The 27,848-nt window shown below is 39.7% G+C and overlaps 3 protein-coding genes across 12 annotated transcripts in view; 2 read left to right on the forward strand and 1 right to left on the reverse strand.

Moving 5' to 3' along the window:
• Window positions 1-270: 270 nt before the first annotated feature.
• FBXO43 (F-box protein 43) lies at window positions 271-10,975 on the reverse strand. 5 transcript variants are annotated; one of them, XM_064393010.1, is made up of 7 exons: window positions 10,626-10,681; window positions 9,927-10,003; window positions 8,032-8,199; window positions 3,425-4,956; window positions 2,463-2,565; window positions 1,452-1,637; window positions 271-1,361 (listed from the first exon to the last, which is right to left on the reverse strand). In XM_064393010.1, the coding sequence occupies exons 4-7, from the start codon at window positions 4,906-4,908 to the stop codon at window positions 1,113-1,115; spliced, it is 2,022 nt and encodes a 673-aa protein (XP_064249080.1). In that variant the 5' UTR covers window positions 4,909-4,956; window positions 8,032-8,199; window positions 9,927-10,003; window positions 10,626-10,681; the 3' UTR covers window positions 271-1,112. The 5 variants fall into 5 exon arrangements, with proteins under 5 accessions (XP_064249080.1, XP_064249073.1, XP_064249089.1 ...); XM_064393003.1 differs by lacking the exon at window positions 10,626-10,681 and adding an exon at window positions 10,113-10,202; XM_064393019.1 differs by lacking the exons at window positions 9,927-10,003; window positions 10,626-10,681 and adding an exon at window positions 10,953-10,975.
• On the forward strand, window positions 10,804-17,938 carry POLR2K (RNA polymerase II, I and III subunit K). Of its 3 annotated transcripts, XM_064393047.1 has the most exons (5): window positions 13,961-13,973; window positions 14,007-14,107; window positions 16,247-16,310; window positions 17,025-17,117; window positions 17,533-17,689. In XM_064393047.1, the coding sequence occupies exons 3-5, from the start codon at window positions 16,250-16,252 to the stop codon at window positions 17,553-17,555; spliced, it is 177 nt and encodes a 58-aa protein (XP_064249117.1). In that variant the 5' UTR covers window positions 13,961-13,973; window positions 14,007-14,107; window positions 16,247-16,249; the 3' UTR covers window positions 17,556-17,689. The 3 variants fall into 3 exon arrangements, with proteins under 3 accessions (XP_064249124.1, XP_064249110.1, XP_064249117.1); XM_064393054.1 differs by lacking the exons at window positions 13,961-13,973; window positions 14,007-14,107 and adding an exon at window positions 10,804-11,099 and having other exon boundaries at window positions 17,533-17,938; XM_064393040.1 differs by having other exon boundaries at window positions 13,925-14,107.
• An 864-nt stretch (window positions 17,939-18,802) lies between these two features.
• The window catches only part of SPAG1 (sperm associated antigen 1), a 37,135-nt gene continuing 28,089 nt past the window's right edge, over window positions 18,803-27,848 (forward strand). The window contains exons 1-7 of one of the 4 annotated variants that reach the window (XM_064392954.1): window positions 19,210-19,279; window positions 19,830-19,918; window positions 20,229-20,370; window positions 20,911-21,070; window positions 21,387-21,512; window positions 25,544-25,611; window positions 27,514-27,632. In XM_064392954.1, the coding sequence (XP_064249024.1) occupies window positions 20,231-20,370; window positions 20,911-21,070; window positions 21,387-21,512; window positions 25,544-25,611; window positions 27,514-27,632 (613 nt within the window). In that variant the 5' untranslated portion in view covers window positions 19,210-19,279; window positions 19,830-19,918; window positions 20,229-20,230. Of the gene's footprint in view, window positions 18,930-19,164; window positions 19,280-19,829; window positions 19,919-20,228; window positions 20,371-20,910; window positions 21,071-21,386; window positions 21,513-25,543; window positions 25,612-27,513; window positions 27,633-27,848 lie in introns of those variants that run through there. The other 3 variants (XM_064392965.1, XM_064392975.1, XM_064392981.1) reach the window with 3 other exon arrangements.

Raw genomic sequence — 27,848 nt, forward strand, 5'->3', positions numbered from 1 at the left:
GCGAGAGTGAGGAATAAACACCAGCTGACAAGAGTTCTGCAACATGCTTGTGACCATCTTTTTGAAAGGCCAAGTGGAACAATATTATTGTAGAAATTAATTGATATTATATCTTCATAGAAGTACTGTGTCCATTTCTGTCACCTGTATTTCAAGCTGTTTGTAATTGCTAGAATACAAAGCAAAACCACACAAAAATTGTTGGAGGTCCAAGAGACAGATTGAGTTAGTTTTCTAGAAGGGACCAGCATATTTAGTTCAAGAGCAAGATACCTCAATTTCCTTTATTAGGAAATAAATAAATATATAGAGATAAGAGTGATTTTCTGCTGTAGATGATCCTTTTGCTCAAGTAGAAGTGTGAAGGTGACCTAGTATCTGGAAGCTGAAGTCAAGTCAGATTAAGCATTAAGGTAAGTTCACAACAGCAAAGGTGATGCCACAGCATTTTCAGATATGTAAATATAAACAGTATCACCTAAAGTCTTCAAGACAAAAAACTGTGTAAAATTCAGTACAAGAGAATATCCATACAACATCAGTTTAGTTTATAAATTACTGTTCTACTGAATTCCCTTACAGAGGCTAGGAGAACAGATTAATTATTGCAATAAAGAATTCAGATAACTAATATGTAAGTTTTGACATTTTACCATCCGTATTAATAGAAGCATTTTTACAAATGTACATAGTGTCCCACTTTGAGACATAAATATTTACTATAATTTAAAATGAATAAATCTGAGTTCAAAGACTTTTTTAGAAATCATTTTAATTTGTCTTTAAGACAAGAATAACATTTTTAAACATCAATAAGGTCATGTAAGCTAAATATTAAAGACTACATTTAAGACACTTTATTTAAAAATTAAGATGTTAGTTTCTACTTGCTACACAACAGGTAAAACAAAGCAAAATATTTTTAAATGTTCATTTTTTAAAAAACAAAATTATATTAAGATATATACATGAGAGGTTACCTTGGTAAGTCAACAAGAACAAATGGGATGATACTTTCAAAATGCATACCTTTAGGAAGAATAGGAACAAGATTAGGAATTTAGGGGAAGGGGAAAAACAATTAAATGTAAGGAGTTACATGCTTTACAAATTTAGAGCCTTTTTAAATTTCTTTTGCTTTGGGCACTTCCTGGTGGAGCATCTTTTTTATTCTTCCGTTTTGCAGATAAACTATTACATTCTTTTGACCCATGGAATGCGTGCAGACACAAGATACAGAACTCAAATGCACATGCTTCTCTGCTACATAGTCCCCGTTTCTTTACCAACTGATATTTAGCAGGATATTGACATCTTGGACAGGGTTTTAGAGCTTCATCAGTGAACAGAGTTTTAGCAACCTGTAGCAAAAGGAGAGAGAAAAGAGCTATTTATTCTTGTAAATGAAAACACTCTAAAAACTGAAAATTAAACATTTCTTAGATACCTACTTTTATGTATTCTTCCTGTCTACTAGCTGAGTGGGGAACAGAACTGCATCTCCTAGGTGTGAGTTCAGTGTGTGAAGGTGGTGTCTGGAAAACAGGAGTTCTGGCTTGAGCTTGAACAGGCCTCAGAGCAGATCTATTGAGAATATTAAGTCTTGTAGCAGCATCTTCAGCCTTCAATAAATATTCCTGTTGGTTTATAATTATTTAACAAAAAAAAAAGGGGGGGGGAGAAAATTAGGATTTTATTTCATTTATGATTTGCAGCTAGATTTTACTTGTTTGAGCTTTTTCCCTCTGCAACAACACATAAGAAAATAAAATTATTTATATATATCACAATTATTTACCATTAATTGTTTATACTTAGCAAGGGATCAAGAGATCAACAAAAACTAAGTCATATGAGCAGGGTAAAAAGCCAACTGTCTTGTAGTGCACTCTATTGGTGCTCATGTTTGTGAATTAGGACATCTCAAAAGCAAGTGTGCATGTATCATGTGGAAGATCTGAAAAAAATATACTGCTGTTAATATGCTTATTTCTCTAAATGCCCCTTAAAAAGCCTTCTACATATCCTTCTGATGTTCACAAATACACCATGACACTGCGACACAAGGAGTCCTGAAAATAATCAGGAAGTAGTGTAGAGCAGGTCCTACAGCAGGCTAGAGTGAAATGGACAGTGAGGAACAGCATGGCACAATGGTATGAGCTTAAAATGAGAACAGTGGTAAAGTTTAAAATCTAAAGCTAGAATTAGTCAAGGAAGAGATCCTACAGGATTCTCATGAAAGGGCAGGAGGGGTAAATAGGAGTCTTACATGGTTGAAAGACCAGTACTCAAACTGCAGACAGCTGAAAAGCAGTAAGAGCCATTACATTCTCCTGTTAGAATCCATCACCTGCTCATTTTGGAACTGTCTCTGTCAGTTACTTTTCTTTAACTTTACAAGATGTTTCGTCTTTCCTTCTTTCGCACTTTTAAAAAAACACTTTTGAGAACTATCTTACCCGAGCTGCTTCTTTCAGCTGTTTTGTGTACAACTTTCTCCTCTTATCTGCACTTCTGTCTTGTACAATGATTTCACGCCAGCTTTTGCTTACTTTCCAAATGCTGGAACAAATAAAAAATATATCCACTTTCAATTTTTTTCAAGTAGTGCAAAAGTCATGATAGCAAGACTACCTGGTAAAGATTTTTGCATGATTTCATAAACTCGTGGTCATTTTACAGACTGCTGCTATAGACTAGTTCTTTATTTTGTTATGAAACACAGGTATCATATTTTACATATCACTGTATAACAGAAGAGTCTAAAAACAACAGCAGCATTAATAGCACAGCATATCTTTGACTTGGAAAATAAATTAATTTCTTCCTCCATATAAGCCACTTACCAAGATTGTTTCTAGTCACATTTGTGTTGAGAGTTCTGAAAACATCTGTGCCCTTAGACTTTCATCTATTCACCTATTCCCTTTGTTACAACAAAGAAATCAAGAGCATTTATGTGAAATGTAACAGTTCCTATTGGTTAGAAATTCAACTATAAGATTACTCATGAATCAAAATTCTTTGAGCATTTTTGTGCTTAGAAATAACTGAGGAAATAAAATACATAATAAAAATTCTATAAAATGTGTTTTGAGTGCTCTGCACTATTGGAAACTTGTAATGAGGATAAATTACTCTCTAGGCTTAAAGTAACTTCTGATATATTTTAAAATTTACAAGTATTATTATTTAGTTTTGAGTTTATTCATTTTCCATGGGTTTTTACCTTTTTAATGCCCCTATTTCTTTTTAGAGCTACACTGAAAGACCTACTTAGTTAATGGTGAGAAAACTTCTCATTTTTTCAGAAACAAACAAATTTTGTTGACAACACCCAGTATTCCAGAAGTTATTCTAATTCATTTGCAGAAGCACATCTTTTTCCCTTTTTTTGTGTGCGTGAAGCAATAGTACTTACCTGCATAAACTTTCTACTGTCAAAGCATCTAAAACTATAGCAAGAACATGTTTTAAATTTCTATCTTTCAATTCTGTTAAAATGTCTAATTTTTCAAGGCCCATTTTCTTGCCAATAAGTCCAGGAAGAACATGATCTAATGCAAATATTTCTGTTCCATCAATGTTCTCTGAGATTTGCTTTTCGTGCAATCTTTGTCTTTGCAAGCAAATTTCATGAACTATTTTCAGAGCTGGAGTTCTTGAGAGATCTCCATGACTTACAACCAGGTTTCCACTAGGCTGTTCTTTTAGAACTAACTCATGATCTTCGCTGATAAAGTCTTTTTCTTTTGTTAATACATGCACTGAAGTAGGACTGCCATGATTATCTTCTGTCTCTGACTGGGAGCCTAGTTCCCGAAGAGTGGATAACCTTCTGACTCGCTCAAGTTTTCTTGTCTTTCTTTTACTGTCTAAAGTTCTGGAATCTTCTTTGTGCTTGTGGAAGAGCTCTTGGAAAGATCCCTCATAATCAGACAATGAGTCTCCTGATTTGTCCAAAGGAAGTGAATTATATCCACTATCTTCAGGCGTTGAAATATCTGGGTAATTTGCTACCTTAACAGGGGGAGAGTTTATATCACATAGTCCAAAGTTCAAGTTCTCCACAGGACTGGTGATAGAAGTCAGGTATTTGCTCTCACTGGCCTCAGGTAGGCTACTCCTACTGTAGGAAGGAGTCCTAAGCACCCCATCTCTAACACTCATAAGAACATTTTCATTAAATTCATTAGTGTTACTAGCAGGGACATCCTTCCACTGAATTGGAGATAAACCTTCTGATTCTAACAATAAGGGGTCCTTACACTGGGACTCCTCTAGTGTAGAAGTCCTTTGTTGTGAAAAGGAAAGCCTCCTTTTTGGAGAATCAGGATTAGAATTCTCGGGTTCTGAAGTGCTAGTTGTCAGAGGTTTGTAACCTTTATCTTTTGGAGAACATACAGCAGTTTGTGGAAACTTTTCTTCAGAACTCAAAACCCGAGAGAATATTTTTTTCCTGATGCTTCCTAAAGAACTAAGTTGTCTCTCACAGCATCCTACAGTTGTGCCAGCTTCAACAGTATTGGGTAAAAGCAGCCTCCTGCGTAGTGAGGAGCCTTTTCTGCCCGATTTAGGAGTTTCAAAAAAATCTGCACTTCTATTTGTTTCTCCTTCATCTGATAAGGAGATAGAATTGAATTCTTTTTCAATCGATGGTGACCTGGGAAAGAAGGCACTTGGATGGACATGCTCAGAATGCTCCTGTAGCAATGACACACTTGTTATGCTCAGTGCTTCTTCATGTTCTGCATCAGGATCTTTTACTGACTCTTTGCATCTGCTGTCCAGAAATGCTGAAGTGCAACATGTGTCTTTAAAATTTGAGTACTTAAAGCTGCTCCTGGGAGGTGTTAATCTGTTTCTTTTAAGAATATTGAACCTCACTAGATGACTGTCTGACATCTTCTGCTTGACACTTTGACTTTGTAAATAAAGATACCACCGTTGTTTCTGAAACAAACAATAAAAGCAGTCACCAAAACCCCCTTAGATTAGAGAGAAAGCCTTGTGCAAGTCTATCAAGACAACAGTCATAACAAAAGTGTTGTCATTAGTCTCAGTAGAAACAGTGCTTATGCATAAACACAAAAATAGATGGTTAGAATGAGTGATTAAAGTGCATACAGTACTGTGAGGCAAATCAAACATATATCCAGTCAGCTAATTGACCTCGCAGTCCTTGTCTGTGGAAAAGCACTTCAAATAAGCTACACAGCGATTAGAGGCTCATTGGTGCTGAAATTGGCAACAAAACTCCCCAGCGTTCCAGTACAGCCAAGATTTTTATTAGCACTGTTACTGGTTCATCCAGCAACTAATAGTTCACTACTCAAGAATGAGCAGAAGCTCTGGTGAGTTTAGACAAAAGTAATTTTCTCCTTAAGTTAAATAAGAGGATTAATCATGAAGTTACAAGTCTGAAGTTTCCATATTATTTAGAACCCTAGAGTCCCCAGAGGGAATGAATTTGACCTCTAGTTACAAAGTGAAGTGCTTTTTTTATCTGCCTTAACATTTAAGTGTTATTTTGTAAAGAAGTTCTCTGCTTTTGGTCATCTCTGTGTTCAACTGAGTGTTCTGAAGGCTTACATTTTAAAGAAAATGACTGACTACACACACACTCACCAGGTACATAGAATTTAAGAGCTACTATATATTTTCCTAGAAAGGTTAGAAGTGGCTAATGCACACACTTAAATAAAAGATGTGTGGAGACAGGCTTCCTTTTGCCACTCATACACTGCAGAGTTTCTCCACTCTAACCCTAGAGGCATTAGGTCACTGCTTTCTACGCACAGTAACTGTACAGAAGATGTCATGACAAATGCAGAGAGAGGGCTCTGTTCTCACAGACACCAAAGTACCTCACATCGGTGTTGCAAGACTCAGGAGTTTGAATCAGCACCTTTTACTGTAGTGTGTTACCTCTAGAACTGATGTACTGGAACATAAAGCCTAGAATTAGCAACTGAACTTTCAAAACAGAAGTAGGAATCTTTAAAGGGGGCTTCAACATCAAATACTAAACCATTGCTAATATCCCAACAATTCTTTCTTAGTCTAGCCCTAAGCCACAAAATACAAGCAGTGGGAGCCCAAACTGCTTGAGAGAGGGGAGGCAGAATGATTCTTTGATGATCTTGGGTCATTAATTAGTATTTTTTGACCTATATGGAAAGCACTTTTTAAGATGATTACAATTTTTTTTTTAAATGCTTTGTTTTCTACTGTAAGAAGACAGCAATAAGAGAAGTTCAAAAGGAAAAGGATGTTTAACAGCAGAATGACACCTTGTGGTTAAGACATACACAATCTTGCTAATATCAATATGAAATCAAACAGACAAACAAAAAATCCACATACATAACTGAGAAAAACTATCAAAGACAGGTATGTGAAAATAATTCCAAGACAACAGCAAACTGAAATCTGATGTGCTTTGTTCCCTTTTCTCATTCACCTCTGCAAGTACCTTTCTTTCCTGTTTGCTTTCTGTCTCCACTTTTACCTTGTTTCCTGTTTTACACAATGAAACAAGTGACAGCACAAACAGGAAACACAAGGGCATAGCTTTAAGCCAGTGTTTACTGAATTAGAGATTACTTCTTTACTGCTGCAGGACCAACTCCAAATAGCTTTTAATATTTCACCTGCAAGACTTTTCCATGTTTTAGTAGATCTGTAAGTACTGGTGTCCCCTAAGGGTTGATCCTGGGCCCACTATAGCTCAACTTCTCATCTGTGACTTGGATGAAGGGGCAGACACCTCCCTCAGCAAGTTCACTGATGGCACAAAGCTGGGAGGAGCAGCCAATACCCCAGAGAGCTGTGCAGCCCTTCTGAAGGGCCTGGGCAGGCTGAAGAGATGGGCAGAGAACCATCTGAAACTCAAAGGCAAAAGCAGCTCCTGCACCTGCTGAGGAACCCCAGGGACCAGCAGTACAGGATGGGGGCTGCCCTGCTGGGAAGCAGCTCTGCAGGGAAGGTCCTGGTGGACAGCAAAATGTCCATGAGCCAGCAGGGTGCCCAAGAAGGCCAAGGGTACCTGTGGTGCACTAGGAAAAGCATGGCCAGCTGGTTAAGGGAGGTGATCCTGACCATCTGCTCAGCCCTGCTGAGGCCTCACCTGGAGTGCTGCGTCCAGTTCAGAGCTTTCCAGTTCAAGAGAGACAAAGAAATACTGGAGAGAGTCCAGCAGAACTATGGAGATGATTAGGGGACTGGAACACCTGAGTTATGAGGAAAGGCTGTACAGCCTTTCCTGGGCCTGGAGAGCCTGGAGAAGGGACCTTATTGCTGTCTGTCAGTGTCTGAAGGGAGGTACCAAAAGGGCAGCCAGGCTCTACCCCATGGTGCCAGGTGACAGGGCAAGAGGCAATGGCAGAAAGTGGTGCATAGAAAGTTCCACCTGAACATGAGAAAAAATTACTGTGAGGATGACAAAACACTGGAAGAGCCCACCCAGAGAGTTCTTGGGGTCTCCTCTGGAGATACTCAAAAGCCATTTGGACACAATCCTGAGTAATGTGCTCTGAGGACCCAGCTCAAGCAGGAAAGTTGGGCTAGATGATCTCCAGCAGTCCCTGCCAATCTTACACATTGTGATTCCATGTTTTTAGAAATAGGCTGAAAAGGCTTTGTCGTGGACCAGAAAATAACTTTTTCCTATATTTTCAAAGGTATGAAATCTCTGTGAAGTACACTGCTGTACTTCAGTCAATTATTCATGCTGCGACCAAAGGATCACATAAGCATAGCTCTTCTTTTCATAAGAAGACAAAGACCTTTAAAAAATCTGATATAACAAAAGGGCATTATCTTCATTAGTCTATAAGAAGAATAGAGGCTTCATTTTTATGCTGCATTTTGGAAAACTGTAGTTAGTTAGAAAATATTGCCAGTAGATATTATTGTCAAAAATGTTGATAGAAATTTAAACTGAATGGTAGGGACAGCTGTTCAAAATCTCAATCCCACCAAAAAAAAACCCCAAAAAAACCCCAAAAATCACATATCCACACTTACCTTTTGAAATATTTGTATTTCCCTTAAATACAGTCAAACTGACCACACACTCAACAAAAGCCCAAAGGCTTCCAGGCTTAGAAAATTAATTTTTAGGCAGTTTGCTGAAGAAACAACAACAGGAAAACCTCATGCTTGCAGTTTCATTTCAGGCATTCTATGGGAGAACTGAGAATAGAAAAAATATTAAAACATTACAATATAAAATAAGGAATCTTATGTTTCAAATAACATAAAAATCACAGCAAAACAAGATTTTGCAGCTATAAGGGAGGTCAGAATAGCAGAGTTAAAGAAATTTGGTAATTCAAGTAAAAGCGGAATGCTGTAGATGCCAGCGTCCGGCAGAGGGAGCTTGTGAGGGCACGACATTGATCCGGATCTGTTAGGAAATATTGCAGGAGAACATAAATAAATTTGCCTTCAGCCCTGAGGCCCCCAAAAATAAGAAGGACATGGACATGTTGGAGCGAGTCCAGAAGTGGAGCATGAAAATAATCAGAGGGCTGGAGCATCTCTGCTCTGAAGACAGTCTGAGCCAGTGAGGGCTGCTCAGCCTGGAGAAGAAAAGCCTTCAAGGAAAAATAATTATAGCCTTTCAGTACCTCATGGGTACCCACCAAGAAAGCCAGAGAGGGAGTTTTTTACAAGCACATTTGGTGATAAAACAAGGCCGTAAGGACTTTAAAGTGAAAGAAGGAAAGTTAGGTTAGATGTTAGGAAGAAATTCTTCACTATGAGGCAATGAGACAATGGAGCAGGTTGCCCAGAGAAGTCACTCCATTACTAGCAGTGTTTAAGGTCACATTGGATGTGGCTCAGAACAACCTGATCCAGGAGAAGATGGCCCTGCCCATGGAAGGGGCTCACAACTGAAAGATCACTAACATCCCTTACAACCTGCACCATTCAGGAATTTACACAAACCCCAGCATACACCTCAAGCTTGTATACAACTTTTTTTCCAAAATGTAGTACCAGTACAAATTGAGCTTTACCTTAACAAAAGGTCTCATTTTACAAATACAAAAGGAAAAGCCTTTCAGAGGTGCTGAACATTTCTCATAGTAGAACAAGATTCTATTTCTGTTCATAAGAGATACCTAACAAAACCTCTTATAACACTACCTTTTATAAGCACTTTTCTATTATGAGAATTTCATCTACTAAATTTGAGCCATAACACCACACATTTTTCATTTGGGGATCTTTAACTACTTCCTGAAAGTTTTCTTAGCCTTGTGTTAGATGTCATCAAACAGATGTGCAGGGAAGAAAAGGCTGGTCACACCACTAGTCAGTTACAGAGGAAGTAACAAAATCCATGTGAGAGATTTATGTGCTCTGCTGTATATTTCTCATATCTATTATTATTTTGCAGTTCTCAAATCAATTTACAAAGCAACTGTAAATTTTCTGGGAGTTTACTGGACAAAATAATTCCCATTCAGAGACCCAAACTAAATTTAGGGCTGGATTCACAGATTTAGATAAGGAACAATTCCTGACAAGTTTAGTCTTACCAAGCACCCTGAAGAGGGAAGAATGTTGGTTACTAGAAGGCAATGTAAATGGTACCTCCATCTTAGACATAAATTCTAGGATGAAGCCACACCTGTTCCTAGCAATTTATATTCCTCAGTAACATACATAGAACACTTATGCATTGAACAAGACATTTTCTGCCTTTTAAAAAAAATCACTGTTCACCACTGCTAACAAAACAGATACAGACAAAGTCTTGGTGATACAGAAGTATTTTCTCTGTTATTTAAACAGATATGGTATCTGCAGTAAAACAGACTGCTCTTCGACCCCAAAGTCACTGATACCTTCCAGGTAATAATACTGAAGATGACATAGCCAAGTCCTATCTGCATGATGGGGTCGCTTACCCTAATTTGTGAAGCAAATCAAGATCTTCCAATGCAAAGGCGATGTATTCAAAGTATTGCTTACCCCTAGTGATAACCTGAAGTGAGAAAGGATGTAGAGAGAAAAGACAGAGGTGCAAGAGAAACATTACCCAGCTGAGACAGTTTTCACTCCACAAATATGTGTTAACTGCAATGCCTAATTACCCAGAGATGGCGAAAATTGAGACGTAGCTGAGGACCAGCACCCGAGGGTCTCTCAGTCACCTGCGATGCCGGACACGAGCAAAGCAACCGCTTCGCCTCTCGTCTGGCAAACGGGGGCACAGCAGCAGAGCCCGGAGGCCGCCCTGCCACCGGCTGCAGCTGAGGCGGCGGCGGGGCACCCTGAGCGGGGCTGAAAGCGAGGAGCAGGAGTGACGGCGGGCTGGAGGAACTTGAGCGGCTCTCGCCGCCCGGCCCGGGCCCGTTGCCCTTGGCGAGGAGCCGCTTCGCTCTCCCCACCCACACCGGCCCCTCGCGTGCGGCCGCCGCTTTCCCTCGCTCGGCTTTGAACTACCCGCCCTCACCAACCGCTGCCTCCCCGCCCCCTCCGCGATCCTGAGGAGAGCGGGAGCGCCCGGCCCGGCCCAGCCCGCCCCTCGGGGACGTGAGGGAGCACCGGCGAGGCTTGCCGCGCTCCTCACGCTTTATGCTCCAGCCCCGCGGCCCCCGCCGCACCCAGCCCACTGTGAAAGCGCCCCTGAATCGTTCCTGTCCCTGCTCTGCTTCTCCAGAGGTGCCCAGTGAGGGCGAGGTTTTCCCGCCTCTGCCAGAGCCCAGTCCGCTCCCTACGGTGGAGGGGAATGGGGGGGCGGGGGCGCCGGCGCTGAGGGGCGGCTGAGGGGAGCCTCGGGTGTGCCTGAGGCATTCACAGCTAGTAATCCTTATCTGCACCACAGCCTTTAAGCTTGCGTTATAAGGGTGCTGTTAATTTGAGTTAATTAGCACCTTTTTGCCTGACAGCCCAGGACTAAGCAGTAACAGAGCGTTTGTCAAGTACATCACCTTCAAAGCAGTCGGGAGGAGGATCCCCGACTCCAGTACCGCCTACACTGTCCTCTAATCTCCCCGTGTACTTTTTGCCAGAGATTCCAGGAAGGACCATTCTCCCTGGCTACAGTGTAGAGCACATTTTCCGCACCTTGCCCTGAGGTGAATGGCCTTGTCCTGTTTAATTTGTTAAAAAGCTTATAGTAATTCAGAAACTGGCGTCTGGGTTTTGACGTGGCTTTGGGGGTGGGGTTTTTTGGTGTGTGTTTTTTTTTTTTTTTTTTTTTTTATTTTTTTTTTTTTTTGTATACTAAAATAAACCCAAGCAAAAACCCGACCCAAACACAAACCCGCCAAAACTATCACTACAGGGATGGCTGGTTTTCCTGGGCTCGGTAAGGATAACGTGAGGCTTCTCACCGGCGGGATGGGGAATGTCAGACCTGAACGAGAGTCCTAAAACCGGCTCTAAAAGCAGCACCTACATTTTAAAATGCAAACTCCCTTAAGGCTTAAGTAACGTGACCCCTGCTCGTGGGGTCTGGCAATTTCTCAGCATTCCCCTTTGGTAATTCCGCTCCTCCTGGTGTGAGGCAGCCTGAGAAGGGCTCGAGCAAGCAAGGGATTAAAAGTTCCCTACCCAGAGCAGGCGGAAAACTGACTTTTTAGGGAAAGAATATCGGTTTATTTGACTACAAGGTAACAGTTATGGCTAAAAAGGAAAAGGCTCTTGGAGTATCTTCCCCCTTCCTTTTTAAAAGGAGAAAACATTAAAAACTTTCTTTAAGGTAGTAGAACTTTTCTGAAAGTGCTTTCTGTAGTGCCGTCTGTTTCTCAGAAACTGAATAAAATTGTTTTTCAAATATTTGTATTTATTTATAAAATGCCTTCTCAGTAAAATTGGAAGCTTACTAGTGGGACACAGCCACTGCAAGCTCTGTCTCCGTCACTCAAACCTGGATAGATTTATGCGAGCTGGATCAAAAATATCCAATAAATTTAACAAGTCGTAATCGCGACATTTTATGGAATACACAGAAGTGTCACACTACAAAGTGTGTTTCAACAAAAAAAAAAGTCTCCCTCCCAAAAACCCTCCCCAACAAAACCACCACGCAAACAAACAAAACAAAACAAAAAAAAAACCCAAACAAACAAAAACAAAACCTGAGAACGCTACTTCGAGCAAGTGAAACGAGGTGGGACATTCTGCAACACTCGCCCTGCGCTCGGTTACGGCTGCATTTCCTTCCCCCGTCTGAAGTACCTGTACCCCTGTGCCTACCCCGTCTCGACACGCAAGCTTTTCCTCTCATTTCCCTGCCAATTCCCCAAAACTATTTCACTTTACAGTACAGTGGGAGTCTCTCACGCACTCTCAACACTACTCTAAATCCGAAGGAGCATCTTTAGAGCTAGAATTTACCAGCACATGGGAATGGGGTTTACCAAAGCGCTCCTCTCGTAAGGGGCGGATTTTATCGGAAACGGCTGAAGTAACCGAAGCTTTAAGATCTGGCAAAGCATTCTATTTTTTCAAGAGAATGTTTAAAGGATGCCAATAATCAAACGATTACATTATTTCTTTATTAACAATGGAAACATTATTTTCACAGGATTAACTGAATTCTTCATGGAGATATTTTTAAGTCCTTTTAAATTTGTCGGTTGACAAACGCGTTTTTAAAATACTAACGAGCCTAGAGAAATAATACCAGGGTGGGGGGTTATTATTTGCTTTTTAGGACTGGGTAATTTCTTACCATGCGTTTACCAAGAAAGATAGAGCTCGGGCTGTTTTCCTCCTCTCTTTAAACCCCTTGGTACCCACCCATACCCGCGGCTCTGTAGCAGAGGAGCGGATGCAAGTAGCAATACCTCTGCCATTTACAAACCATTTTTCTTGCCCGTGCTTTATTCTGGCACCCCAAAAGTTATGTTTAGCTTTATTCATAAAGAGCAGTGTGAAGAAGCAAGTCTAAAGCCATTACTGTGATTTCATTTCGCTTAATTGAAACACAAAATTAGGAAAACTACAACTATTTATTATTACCCGAGTTCATTTTAAGTAAGATACAAGTCCTATATGAAGGTGATTTGCTGGTAGGAGAACATCAATGAATTACAACTGATAAAACCTCATCCGTACTAATTTGGATGCTTAAGAAACAATTTTTATTCAGCATTCAGAAACAGAAAGAGATCTTTCCTTAAACTAGGGAACCTTAGAATGATCTAGTAGTTTAAATTGGCATATTCACAAAACATAGTATTCGTTAAACATGGGGGTGTGGGGGGGAAATACAGCAAAGACATCTAATTCTGCAGTCGAAGATTCAAAATTCCTACCGCAAGGGAGGTGGAGCCAGTGACAAAGAGCAAGCGGCGCCGTTTCAAATCTTGCCTGCACTACTTTATTTCAGCACATCGGGAAATACCGACATATGAACTTCTTTCGTAACAGAACCTTACACTTAAAATGTGCAATATATATGTTTGTGGTATGTAAGTTTGGCTTCATGTGGGTACGTATGATGCCGACCACGGCATCAAAATATCAAGATGCCGGGTTTATCCACGAAATTTTAGGTAAAATGCTTCTGAAAACAGAACCTTGAGGTAGAACACCTCGGTGATTTAAAACTCCGCAGCCGTATGACCAGACCTGGCGCGGGGCATTCTCTATCCCGAATATGTTTGGTACAGCTAAATAAAAGAATAAAAGCACCGGGTACCTTTGGGCTCATTTTACCTAGCCATGCAGCTGCCTACTCTCTTCACTGGCAACTGACGCTGCTGTAATGGAAGCCTGTGTCTTAAAATAATCTGTGTGCCTTTCTTTTTCTTTTATTTTCTTTTTTTCCCAGGTGGTTAGCGCACAGAACGCAATACTCATTGCTTTCCCAGCCCCATTACTATTCACGCGCGGAGGCCGGAGCTGGCGGCGGGGCCGAGCAGGGCCCGCCCCGCGGGCGCCGCGCGCTCGTCATCGGCGTGCGCCGGGCAGGCGGCGGGCGGCTGCGGCGGCGGGCCTTCGGGTGTTCCCTTCGCTGCTGCGGCGGGCCTTCGGGTGTTCCCTTCGCTGCGGCGGCTGTGGTGGGCAGGGAAAGGCCGGGACCAGCCTCGTGGGCTTCGCTTCTGCGTGCCAGACCCGCGGGACGGCGGGGGAGGTCGGAATTGGGGCGGGATGGGCAGCGTGGGGCCCGTGGCTGTGAGAAGGGCTGCCTGCCCTTCTTCGTGAGCTCTGCGGGACGTGAGCGGGTCGGCCTCCTTTACGGGTGCATGAAAGATGCTCGGAGAGGGGGTCTCATTAATATGCAAAAATATCTGAAGCGAGGGGTGCCAAGAAGATGAAGCCAGGCTTCTCTTGGTGGTGCCAAGCACTAGGACGATAGCCAGCAGGCAGAAACTGAGGCACAGGAAGTCCACCTGAATAGGAGGAGGAACTTCTTTACTCTATACTTTACTGTGCAGGTGACCGCACACTGGAACAGATTGTTTGGAGAGGTTGCAGAGTCCCCCTCACTGGAGACACTCAGGAACCATCTGGGTGCACTCGTGTGCCATGTGCTCTAGAGTGATCCTGCTTAGGCAGGGAGGTTGGACAGATGACCCACTGTGGTCCCTTCCATCCTTTCCCATTCTGTGATCTGGTGCGGTGACTTGCACATGGTATCCCCATGTCTCTGCAATGGATTCTGGCTGCACCCCAGCACGTGTTCATGCATGAATTGGCCTCTTGGCTCTGTCAGCTTGGTGGCACTTAGGGCTGCAGGGTGTGTGAAGGCCAGCTGAGCTATGGTACCACCCTGCAAAACACAGAACTGTAGTTCACTGCTGCCCTGAGCAGCAGTATAATTTTGCTGCACAAGCAGCACTAACCCAAGTTATTTAGCTACAACTGTCATCCACTTTAGTTTAGCTCTGTGTTTTAGAAGAGTCTGCTGTTTTCCAGTGGTAATGGGTGACTACTCATATCTTACTGCAATGTGCTAACACAAAAAAACTGCAGCATGTGAGTTAAGATGCCACTATGATTGTGGTGTAGCATATTTGAAAGCTGTAGAGTTTAATGGATTCTTTCCAGTTCTCCTAAATGGAGTGACATAGTGGGAGTTTTAAAAAGATGGTTTATTAAGTGTTGATCAGGCTCCTAAAGTATGAAATGGCCCTGTCCTGTTTTCAGTATCATAGTTTTCCCAGCTGTATTTATGCTGAAACAAACTCTAAAGATGAGAGAAATAATATTTGCTGTAATATTAAGCAAAAGCATCTGAGAGCCATTCTAAGGAAGCATCAAGAAGGCTATTCACTGGCATAAGGGTTAGGAATTCTTGTCTTCTGTGTCAGATGGAAGAGCAATACAGAAAACAGCAGCCTCAAAAAACTTAATAGGAAATGTTCTTGTCTAGACTTAAATTTGGTGGGGGAAAAAAGTGTTTATCTATGTACAGTAACCACCTTAGAATTCATCGTTGCAAGTACATTTACGTGTTAGAATAGGATTACTTAAAGATTTGTAGAGTGTGGAGAATATGTAACTATTTAGTCTGATGTCATGAAGAAATACTTGTCTTCAAATAAGTCTGAACAATCAGAACCATTGCAGGACATTGAGAGGTGTTTGGAGAATAGAGTTATTACTCTTGATTTGGTAGGATTTGAAGGGTCGAATTTCATCTCTATGGCCCCTTCTTGTTTGGGGATTTATTGGTTTTGCTTTTTAATTTCTGCTACTCTTCTGTTCCCAGTTCAGTCTGTTCCCAGTATTTCTAATACCTTAGAACAATAAATAGTGTATCAGGTTAGGTAGTGTGTCAGAAGGGGATGAAAGATGACAAGGCTTACCTTCTTTGTTTGCACCATTGTTACATGAGTTGCGTATAAGAAATTATTGAACTTTATATTTCCAGGAAGAAAATTCTTAACATTGGCAGGAAGGAGAAAAAAAAATATTACTCATTGGTCATTAATGTTTAAAATACTGTTTAATATAAAATATCATGCTGTCCTCATTGTTAGAGGTTTTCTATACCAGAGTGGTAAAGCTCTGTAGAACCTGGTGTTACTTTGCTTATACGAAGTTGAACTAAATGGCTTTCTGAAGTCTCTTTCAACCTGAATTAACCCATGTCCTGTGCATCAAATATAAATGGAATTTGTTTGTCTTTACTTTTAAGGAAGTGATTTCATGTTCTCTTACCTTTAGCTTGAGATATTAAAGTGTCTGTGTATGCCTTGGAAACAAAAAAACAAACCAAAAATCCCAAACCCAAGCTAATGTGCATGCTGTGTATTTTTTGTTTTAGAACATGGATTCACAGAAGGACGTTCAGCCCCCAAAGCAGCAGCCAATGATTTACATTTGTGGAGGTGAAGAAAAAGACATTAGTGATTTTTTTATTACTTGTTACTGGACATTTGGTATTTTAATAATGAGTAGTGCTTTGTCATTATACTGAAGGGTACATAGATACAAATAGTTGCGGTGTATATCCTGATGATGTTTAAAGGTTTATGCAGTGATGGTGACACAGGTATGGGGTACATACACAGTGTTGTGGAGGTAATTCCCTAGAGCTTGTGTTGCTGTGTGGAGCTCCTCAATCCCTGTGTGTTTTATTGACAGTGCTGCAAGGGCACTCAGCTTTCCCTGAAGTACAGTAGTCAAATTCCATCTTACCTATAGATAAATCAACAACTTAAAAATTGGTGATTTTCAGGAATTCCTGGAATATTTTGTCTTTTAAGACAATAGACTTCGGGCTTTGGAGGGATGAACTGAAATTTTCATTAGTAGATGATCTAGTATCAAGTGTGGAATGTGTTCTGTGCAGTAATACTTGAGTGATTTTTAGCAAGATTCTCTTTTATCTTAATGTAAGTGAAGCTTGCTTTTTGTTTTCTCTTTTTCTTTATTTCATGGTATCTTGTTACCATTGATCTCTTGGTACAGATTCATTACACTTGCTGTGTTTGTTTTCCACAAATAGGAATTTGTCTATCACAACTTTTCAAAGTTATCTGTGCATTAACAGTGCTGTTCTTCTTTGCCCCCACTTCCTTTTTCTTCCTCCATAACATCAGAGTGTCATACAGAAAATGAAATAAAGGCAAGAGATCCTATCAGGTGCAGAGAATGTGGCTACAGAATAATGTACAAGAAAAGGACAAAAAGATGTATCCTTTTACAAGTGCACTTGAATGCCTTTGGAAAGCTGTGGATGGAGACAAGGGGAAACAGAACAGAAGATTCAAAAAAGTCACATAGAAATTCTTCAGGGTCAAAAATCAATACAGTAGAGCAAACTACTATAGCACAATCTCTGTCTGCAGTGTTATTTGGCACCTGTTTGTTTTTTTTTTCTGGCACTTTTTTTTTTTTTTCTATTTTAGATGCATGATACGTTAAGTTACTGTAGTCTGCTGGGTACTGGGTAACCTACTGTGAATTGTTGATACTATTCAGGGGCTTATTAAAGATCACTTTTGAAATAATTTATGTAGAAAGTTGTGATTAGACTTAGTCTCTTTTCCTCTCCCCCATCTTTTTTTCAAACACAACATATTTTTTTCTTTAACTGCAGTATTCCAGTGGTAGTTTTTGATGCTCGATGATGTCTGCTGAAGATAGTGACTTCTTGATACAATCTTTTCTGATAATTTTGTTCTGTAAAACTCTTTGTGTATAAATGCACACTTTTATTTGTGTTTTAAGAGATTGAAATATTAAAGCTTACTGTAATACTAAATTTTGTCTATATTGTCTTCCATCAATAGATTTCTAAAGCTGTTGTTTAAATTGTAGTCAAAGTATGCAGTATTTTTTAAGTTCAGTGATAATTGTATTTTTTTTGAGTTATCTTTGTTTTCATTACTCGCATCTAAACTTTATTTGCATTTTAACTTTGCTAAATGTTCTTTGGACTCCTGTGAACTGCATAAAATAACAGTGGTTTGAATAAATTCTACTGAAAATAAATAGAAGGCTAGAATTGAAACAGGTCTGGATTTCCAAAAAAGAGAAGGATGTCAGATCACCCAATTCTGGCACCCAGTTGTGGACTTGTCAAAAGTATTGATGCCTGAAAGTGTGAAAAAATCATTTCTCCTGAAAGAAGAGGGGGAGAGGGAGGCCAGTTTAACATTAAGAAGCAGTGTGGAAACAGAAATTTCTTAAGTGCTGTTGGACTTGTTTGTATTCAATAAAATAATTCGTCCTGTGTTACAAAGATTATTTGGGTAGCACCCCCAAGAAGTGGGATCTTGTTTTGCTTTTCAGATGACTTTTCAGGGGTCTGTAATAAGTGGTGGTTTGTGATGATGAGCCAAAACTTTTTGCATCTGGCTGTTTGTAATGTGTGTTACATAATACCACTGAAGGCTACTACAGCATACCGCTGGTTTGTGTGTGCCTGATGGTGCTAACAGTGCTGAGATAACTTGCTTAACTCATCACTGTAATATCTTTTTTAAGGTCTGCATGACTGTGCTGGCTTGTAAATGAAATGCAGTGATTTGTTATAGGGGATAAAAAGAGCATTCTGAGATGCTGTTTTGGAGCTGTTAAGATTTTCTTATGTACCTGATCTATGTTATAAAGACTAGATTTTTTTTTCCTCGGCCCCTCTGGCTGCGGGACAAAGGCGGCGAAGAGCCCCCGGCGCCCTCGGGAAGGAGCACGGGCCTGCTTTGGAGAGCAGCGCCGGGGCCGTGCAGAGCTGACGGGCAACACTGCTGCGGGCGCCTGGGGACACCAGCGTCGGGAGAGGGAGCGCTTGCTCCCGCTGAGCGAAACACTACGCTGAAACCCAAGGGTGATGCTCGCCAGGGCTCTGTACCTCTGCCCGCCCTCGGCCCGCGCTCCCCTCAGCGCCGCTCCCCGCCCTGAGCCCCGCCGCGCCTGCGCCGCCTGAGCGGGGACCGGCGGCCCCCGGCTGCGGGGCGGGCAGGGCCGCGACCGTGTCCCGGCGACAGCGCGGCACCGGGCAGGTGGGTGCCGAAGAACGACAGGCGACGGCAGTGTCGCCGCCGGAGCCCGGCGGGGCTCTGCGGGAGCCTCGGCAGGGCATGCCTGGGGCGGCGGGGCGCGTCCCGGCGCCATGCTGTACATAGCAACAGTTGCCGGGCACGGGCGGCCCCGCGGCCGCGGAGCGTGAGGGGAGCCCGGGGCCGGGCCGGAGCTGCAGCCCTGGTCCGGGCCGGGCATGGCTGGGGAAGCTGCGCTGGAGCCGGGCCGTGCCGCAGCTGTGCCGCCAGCAGTCCTGCTCACCGCGGTGCCCGAGAGCTACGCTGGGCAGCTCCCTCCCGGCCTCGGGAATAAACGGGAAAAACCGCCGGTGGTGATGAGCTTTTAATGCTTCTGTTCTTCTTTAATTATTTCCTGCATTTATCCCTCTTTCCATGCCTCTTCTTCCTTTTCCAGTACTGAAACCGTAAAGTCTTTGGGCAGAATCTCTATGCAACACCTAATTATGACCACTTATTATTTAAGTGATACTTAAATTGTATTGTAAACATTTTTGTGTAACTACAAATTAATGTGTGTAATTATGCAAGACATTAGAACACAATTATTTTAATTTGGTTTATAACTACACATGGTTATTTTCGCATACTAGCTAGTTGCCCTTATTGTATTTCATAAAAATTAACTGATTGCTTTGTGCAGTATATAAAAGGGGGGGGGAAGAATTTCATCTCTGTAGAGCTTGTGGGCAACACAGAAGAAGATGCAGATGAACAGATCAAAGGTACAGGGAGACAGAAATGCCTGGAAAAGATTCAGATTAATCCTGTAATATAATTGGAGACCCAAAAAATGCAGTTAGTGAGGAAAGAAAATTGAATTTATTTTGTCTACAGAGAAGACAAAGATTTTCGTTCCTTTAGATATGCTACATTGGTTAATGTCTTCCCTCTGAAAAAGGAGTGTCCTTCACAATCTTCTCCTTTGTGATTACCCCACTTGGTTAAAACAGGTATGTGTTAAATAAAACAGAGAATGTGCTAGGCAAAAATTGGTAATTTTTCTTTAAGAGGTCTTTCTGAATTGTTCTGACTTGCAGTAGAGTTGCATACTCTTACAAAGCATTTCTCACACTTCTGTCAGTAAGCCTCTTGTCAGGGACAGTTCATGTGATCAGGCCTTCAAATCTGGTATTTTTGCTTTTATAGGTCTGCTTGCATGAGAGAGTGGAGTGTGAGCAATTTTATTCCTTAAATTTGCATTACTTCAAAATGTAACTAGAAGCTTACAGAATCACTTTTTTTTTTTCTTTTAATATTTAGTTATGGGTGATGAGTCAGTACCATATTTCCTGGGTGAAGGAACCACTAAAACATATCAAATACCTATTAGTCATCTGGACTACAAATTTATTGAAAAATGCACAGATGTTAAGCACCTGGAAAAGATTCTCAGAGTATTAAGGTAAATTTATTTTTTTGCCTTCATTAATAATTATATTCCTGTTCTGTAAAATTTGAGGGAACCCTTTTCTATTTGTCTGAACCTGCCTGTGACTTTCTAATTTAAAATTAAAGTACAAAGTTAAAGTAGTCCTGCTAAAAGTATCCCAATGATAACACTAGAAATCCAAGTCCTTTTTTAACCACCCAAAAGTTCGAGTAGCTCAATGCTAGTTTTTTTTTTAAATGCTGCCACTCTATTTTAGTTCTTTCATGATCCATGTTGCGTGACTTGCAATTTCAGGTGCCACACCTGCTTAACTTTTACTTTAAATGACACAAGTTTCTTTTTTATGAGCACTGTGGTGATATTTTGAACTGTGTATGTGGGCATTGGGAAATGGTTGAAGGTTAACTGGAATTTTCTACTAAAAATGTTATTAGGTGTTTGTAAAATTGGGTTGTAACAGGAAAATAGTCCTCTGCAGTCACTGTATGGACTACACATGGAGGATGTGGTGCAGTTGTTTTTTGTTAACATTCCTGTCTTTGCATTTTAAAGGTCTGGTGAGGAGGGGTGTTACCCTGAGCTTACGTTGGCTTGTGAGAAACGAATTGAGCATTTGGATCCAAGGAGCAGAGCTCTGAGAAAAGACAAGCCTGCAGCCACAGCTTCTGATTTCACAGCTGAAGAATGGCAAGCAATTAATAGTGAACTGATGGTACAGGATCTAATTTATAGTGGTCCATAACACAATCACTGTGATCTATCAATCTTCTTCTTGTGCCTAAGTAGAATGTAATTATTTGATTAAAAGAGGAAATGATCAAAGGATTATGTTTTAAAATTTATTTTCTTGCTTAATGTCACTGAACATTAACTGCCCATTTTAACTCTACAGATTTTTTTTGAGATCACTTTTTATTCAAAAAACCACTATTGCTCTTTGTCTTAATTGCTTTTCCCCATTAAGAGCAGTGCTTTTTAAGGATAATTGCTCTAGTGCCTTAAGGTAAAAATATATTATTTATTTTCAGAGCTGGCTGACAGAAATGAATGAAGATGATAAGAAATCACAGCTCCTGAGAACAGACACACCAAATGAAAGACAAGATAACTTGCCTCCCATTCGTTGCTCCAGCAGCTGCCTTCCCACTAATCAGGTATCTCCAGTTTTTTGTGTTAATGATACGTTTTTCTAAAACTGGGAGATTTTATATGTATGAACTTTTAATCATTGTGCTTTCTTACTAGATTTATTTTGTTAACCAGAAAATAGAAACCTTTAAGCTCCCTTGCAAGAGACCAATGCTAAAACAAAAATGCTTTTATAGCATTAGCATGTGTATTGCAATAATATTTTAATTCTGATCAAGAATTCACTGCCAAAGCAGATCTCCTTAAACAGCCTTTTATGTTCTTTGATTTGTATTTCCAAGTACTGCTTAAGCATGTGAACTAGGCTTCTTCTGGATGAAATTATGCCAGGAGATTTTCTCCAGCTGCCAGCAGGCTTTTGTTCCATGGGGCCAGTCAGAAGCCAGTCCAAAACAAACACCCTGGAACTCAGGGTGGCTGTTAGAGCCTCTGTTACTCTATAGCCACTCCTGTACTGGGCAGTGCTGGTGTATATGTAGCCTTTGATTGTGTTGGTATTCCCACAGCAGTTGTACAGCATACTTCCTAATTTAGCCCTTAAGCAGACTTAAATCTTCATGACTACAGAAAAAATTAATATATTCTTTCCCCAGGTATTAATTTCCTTACATTTTGGTGTTTTTTTCTTTTTTCATTTATTTATCCGCCTGATATCAGTTTTTCTTTCTGGCCAGCTTTTCTTGCTAATACTAAATACAGTGCTACTGAAGGGATTGGCAGACAAGTAGGTATGGATGGGATTTTTCTGAATTGTCAGGTATTGTCACAAGTCAGTTCAGTTTGATTCTCAAAATTTTCTTTGAAATTCTGGGACACTGCAATAGGAAATTCATTAAGCATTGTTCTTTTTGGAGATTTGTGAGTCAGAAACATTATGAAGAGATCCTTACAGGTTGTGTGATCTTTCTTACTAATTCCTATTTTTCTTGAATAATTATGTGTTAGTAAATGCCTGATTTGTGTTCTTATGTTGTCAGAAACTACTTCTTATTGTCAGCTGGTACATAGATGTTGGACCAAGACATTTGGGATAGCTAGGCAGTCTCTGTTATGTGGTATACAAAAGGCTGGGGATTCCAGTGAATGTTTTGTAAGTGGTTGGTGTTGAAACTGAGGTGTGCTTATGTTTGGTTTTTTTGTGGGTTTTTTTTTTCTTTTTTTTTTTTGTTTTGTTTTTTTTTTTTTAATTAATGTGTGCTCTTTCATATTTTGCAATGTATGTTCCTCTTGACTGTCCTGTTTTGCTGAGATGGATTGTGCCACTATAGCTTTATGCTTGATTCATATCCTGTATAAAGGCTAGAACAGAAAATGGTTTAATACCATGTGAACTCAGTAAATCCAGTTTAGAATGCCAGCATAAAATGATGGAAACTGTCTTGAAATCTAGGATACACCATGTTACTAAAGAGGATGTGTTCTCCATTCAAAGACAAAATATTCACCCTTTTTTTCCCCCTCTTCCTTTAAACCATACAGCAGTCTTCAGATCAAATTCTTTTCTTTTGTTCTTCAGCTTTTGTTCTCCCTACTAGGTTTTGGTGTTAGCATTATCACCCAGGAAACCTAGATATACCTTTATGCTTTATGTGTGGTATGTGATTTCTATTCCTTTTGTCTAAGCAGGCTGCCTCTGAAGGAATTGTAACCTGTCCTGGAAGAGAGAAGGAAAGCCTGAAACATTTTATGCAGCAGTACAGTTATATCACTACTAGATCCCTACTGAATAAAAAGAAGCTGTTTGTATAGCATACACTAAATTTATACCTGCAACATGAAATCTCAAAAAAAATTGAATAATGTACATAATCAGCTTTTCTTTTTTTTTCTTTATTTTTTGTTTTCCTATCATGCTGCCCAGAACTGTCTTAACTGTCCACACTGCATAATTATTATTTTTGCTGCCTCATTTTATCCAGGAGAGAAGTAAAGCATATGTTTAAAGATATTAATATTCAAAAGACTGTATTGATGGGATTTCAGCTTAGACTTCTTTGCCAAACACGGCTTTCTAACACTCTTCCAGAAAGATTTGTATCCTAATATACCTCCTCATGCCACAGCCCAGGGCATCCAAATGCATACAAGTTTTATGTTATAAAAATCCACCATGGTAGGATCTAATAGCCTTTGTGTTGTTTTGGATATTCTGAGTTAAAAACTAACACTGGTTAGCTACCACAGAATAGTAATGTTTTAGGACAGCACACAGGGCCCACAGGCCCAAGTTGTGTCACCTGTACTAAAGCCAATTTGTGTGTTCATCTTTGGTCCAGAAAATGTTCAGTGAGCTTCAGACCCAGTGGGATTCATGCATTATGAATTATGGCAGAAAACATGACAAGCACAGAGATTTCTTTTTTTGAGTTCCATGGCATGCAAGTGTACATTTTTTATCAAAGCCTCTTGGAATGAGATCCTCTGAAATATTACTGATTGGGAAATTCCTGATTCTGTTGGAACCACAACTTGATTACAATTATTTCAAAGATAGAATTTTTTTAATTGTGGTTTTTTGAGTCAATGTTTCTTCCTCATTCCTTAAATGTACATGTTGTAGTTCTCTCTCTAAGCTGGAGTTGCATTAGTGTAAGTACATTATGAGAGTCTCTTCTGAGAGCTGCAGTATTTTTTCTCATTTAAATTAAGGACTTTGGTTGAAAAAAAATGCTTGATATTCATTAAATTACTAGTATGCACCAGGATGGATATATAAGGATAACTCATGTTTCAGGAAGGCATATTTAAGAGTTCCCTCCTCTAAACATGTGTTGATTACTGAACATATTTGTCATTTTATCTTGCTTCCTGAGAGACATAACATTAAGAGTAATTCTGGAGTTATATACTACAAAAGTTTGTGTAACCTAACATTATAGATAGTCAGAAGTGTTTACAGGAAGGGTCACATTTGCATTATGTAAATTGAGGTGTTTACATCCAGCTGCAGAAGCATGTCCTCGTTACAGTGTCACCACTGGTAAAGTGAGCTTAGGAAGCTTCTGGTCATTTCTTTGGTCTAGTTTATCATGCTGAATTGGACTGGTACAGATATTTGGAGATTATACTGTGATCTCTATCAGATTGTTTGTTTAAACAGAAAATTGTAAATACGCAATTCTACAAAGAATTACACTGGCCTAACTGAGTGAATGCTGGATTGCAAGGTAAGAGGAGGACTGAATGGCCAGGATAGGGTAGATTGGAATTTTTGAACTGGCTGTTCCACTGTGAAATACCTGTTTGGAACCACACCTTGCTATTAAGTATTTTGAAGTCAGCAATCAGGGAGGGGCATAGAAGAAGTATAGTCTTATGACAGAGGTAGAAGAGATGCCAAAGGTGACAGCTAGAGAAAAAGAGTCCATTAGTGTAGGAGATGGGCTGAGATACAAGGCAGTCAAATCTGATTGTCAGAACTGATTGCTGCAGGTAGGTCCTCAAGATAAATTTAAGGTAAGGCAAGCTTCAATGATGGAGCTTGTCTAAAATCTAAAATGAATGTAAATAATCTTGGAATTGGCTTTAGTGAATTGATAAATGGTGAAAAAAAGTCCAGACACTACTTTGAAGTCATTTATTTGCAAATTTGTTGTGAGTGTTCCAGGGACTACCAAAATCTGTGCCTTGAATTCTCTTGGGAAAGGGAAGCCTAAAACCAGGTTACTGATTCACTCTGAGTGTCAAACACCTCATCACAAGGCTGGGTCTTCCAAAGACCGAGTTCTCCCTTGCTGTGTTGAAAGGATGGTTGGGGAGATGGCATCACAAGATACTAATTAGAAAGTTTCACTCAGTGCCTCACTGATGTGACAGGACAGTGGCAAAAAAGTGTGGAACTCAGGAGCCCCTCAGATTGCAATGATATGTGAAATGCGTCAAGATTTTCTTTACACCACATTTTCAAGACTGAACTTAGTCATGAGTAGTGTTGGTTACTAGGAAAATAGGTACTGCAGAAACAAAACCAAAAAAACCACTGTGAATTGCACTGCAATAAATTGTCTTACAAGATGGCTGTTTGTTTCTCTTTTAGAACAAAAAATTGCAAAACAAACCAAGAAGCAAGAAAAACATACCACGGGATTACAGTGAATGGGACAAGTATGTTTAATCCCTTATATTTCAGTTTTTAATAAATCGTAACTTATTTGTTTAACTAGGGAACACAGTGTATTTTGCAGAAACATAGTATCAAGGTCAGCATTTTAGGGAACTGTAACACTGATGAAACTTTGGCTTTTCTTAATAAATGTTCTGTTAAAAGGCAAATGACACATTGTGTTGCTAACAGCTGAGAACAAGTTAGTCTACACTTTTGTACAAGCTGTGTGAAATACAGTAAACCAGCAGAAAAATAAATAAAAATTGATTACTTAATTTATGAGATTTTTGAAAACAGTTCTAGGGTTAGTTAACGTGGACTTAGAAACAGGGACTTTTCTGTATCTAAAGCCATAGTTCTACACTGAAAACAACACTGATGAATACTTACTCCTACACTGAACCTCACTAACCTCAAAGAATGAGCTTCAGGCAGGTGCATCAGTTTACTCAGATGCAATTACACGTAATAGAGGTTTAGACAGTAACTATTTTAGAATGGATGGAGCTCTGATGCAAAGACATTCTGCATCAGGTAATGGTGGCACATCAGCCTCCCAAGTTATGTGACAGGTTCATGCCCAAATTGTTGAACATGGAAAGCAAAAAGCACATTCTTGTGTTGTATGTAGTAGAAGCTTTTTTGCAGTTCCTGAAATCTGGAATATAATGCTCTAGAATCAGAGTGAGGAGACACAAATTTCCAGTGCACTAGATTGGGATATTGTGGGGTTTGGGTAATGAAACTACCCCAAAGGCCTTACAAAAACCCTGTTCTGCATAAGTTTCACATATCAGTTATTTTTATGCACGTATCTTTCAGAAATTGGTGTCTTTCTGCTCAAATGGGGACAAAGAAATTAGGATATAAAAACAATTTCTGCAACAATTAATAAATTGTTCATTTATTAGTTGTTGCAGAATTTTTCTTTTATTCATTTATTCTTTACTCTTGGTACTGTATCTTTCCAAAGTAATTGTACAGATTTTGTTTACATATTTATGTACACAATCTGTAAGTGATTTAGCATGCTGATAATAGTACAGATTGTGAATTTTCCCATAGAGTATATTTATTTTGGATTATGGGTACACTGAAACAGAGCTGTCTGAAAGATGTTTTCCAATTTAAAGCATGTCATGGTTTTAAAATGCTTTGAGGAAAATTTCAAAGCTTTCAAATAATTGTTTAGGCAATTTCTAAACAAAGTGTTCTGCTTCTTATTTTAAAAACATTTATTTGAAATGTGGTTAATTTATAATAAATAGGTAAAAGTAAGTTATCAAAAGATCAGATTCAAAATATAGAACAATTAGTGTTACATGAAAAGGTTTTGAGTTGGAGAAATTTTCAAAATAGTATCTTGATTTCAGAAAGAAACATTCATATTGTCCAGATTATTGTGAAAAGGCTATTTGCCATTACACCCTACACAGAAAAGCAGTAAGAACAATGTTTCTGTACAGTTACTATATTTTACTATATTTAGTAAAATTTTAGATTATTACTATATTTATTTACAGTATTACAGCAGCAGTATTTCTTTGATATATGTTCCTAAACACTGTTTTCAAAAGCTGCTTTAGAGCTGCTTTGAAATCTCATGTCTCAAGTTTACAATATAAATTGCTTTGAAGTGGTTTCTTAGTTATTTTGGCAAAGGTTAATGGGGATGTTTGATAGGGCTGGTGGAGCCTGATGATACTGTTTCTTAAATTTTACCTGTCTTTTTTGGGGAATATGGTGAGGAGGTGAGGCAATGATTTTTCTTGGTCACCAATAACTGAACACAGCCTGTATCTCTTTTCCTTTGGTCTATAATGAAAATACAATATGCCTTTCTGTCAGCTGAGGAGTCTTACTATGCAGCATTATTGAATTGGTCATTTTATTAATTAAAGGTTTGATGTGGAAAAGGAATGTTCTAAAATTGATGAAGACTGTGAAGAAAGTAACTCAAAAGCAAGATTCTTCAGTAAGCCAAGTCTTCCCATAATTGAAAAGAAAATTGACACAACTGGTAATGTCTTAGAAACATAATTTTTCTTTAGTTGTAATACTGTATTGTAGAGTATGAATACTAACTAAAGAAGTATATCATAGAGTTAGAGTGCCTTTAGTTTTCAGCACCTAGAGATGCTAAAAGTTGTTAGATCATCAAGTGAGCTTGAAGCCATGTTTGAAAAAAATTTAGTCTTGCTTAATAAACAGTAAGAATGTTTATGTTTAGTTGGGA

The sequence above is a fragment of the Passer domesticus genome, chromosome 1 (assembly GCF_036417665.1).
Source record: "Passer domesticus isolate bPasDom1 chromosome 1, bPasDom1.hap1, whole genome shotgun sequence".
NCBI lineage: Eukaryota > Metazoa > Chordata > Aves > Passeriformes > Passeridae > Passer > Passer domesticus.

Bases quoted from the DNA above. Each gene is read 5' to 3' on its own strand.
- FBXO43 (XM_064393019.1), bottom strand. From the start codon at position 4,908: ATGTCAGACAGTCATCTAGTGAGGTTCAATATTCTTAAAAGAAACAGA. The intron at 2,566-3,424 runs GTAAGTACTATT...TATTTGTTCCAG, and splicing joins ACAGTAGAAAGTTTATGCAG to CATTTGGAAAGTAAGCAAAA. The intron at 1,638-2,462 runs GTAAGATAGTTC...ATAAACCAACAG, and splicing joins AGCTGAAAGAAGCAGCTCGG to GAATATTTATTGAAGGCTGA.
- POLR2K (XM_064393054.1), top strand. From the start codon at position 16,250: ATGGATTCACAGAAGGACGTTCAGCCCCCAAAGCAGCAGCCAATGATT. The intron at 16,311-17,024 runs GTGAAGAAAAAG...CCATAACATCAG, and splicing joins AATGATTTACATTTGTGGAG to AGTGTCATACAGAAAATGAA. The intron at 17,118-17,532 runs GTATCCTTTTAC...GCAGTATTCCAG, and splicing joins CAAGAAAAGGACAAAAAGAT to TGGTAGTTTTTGATGCTCGA.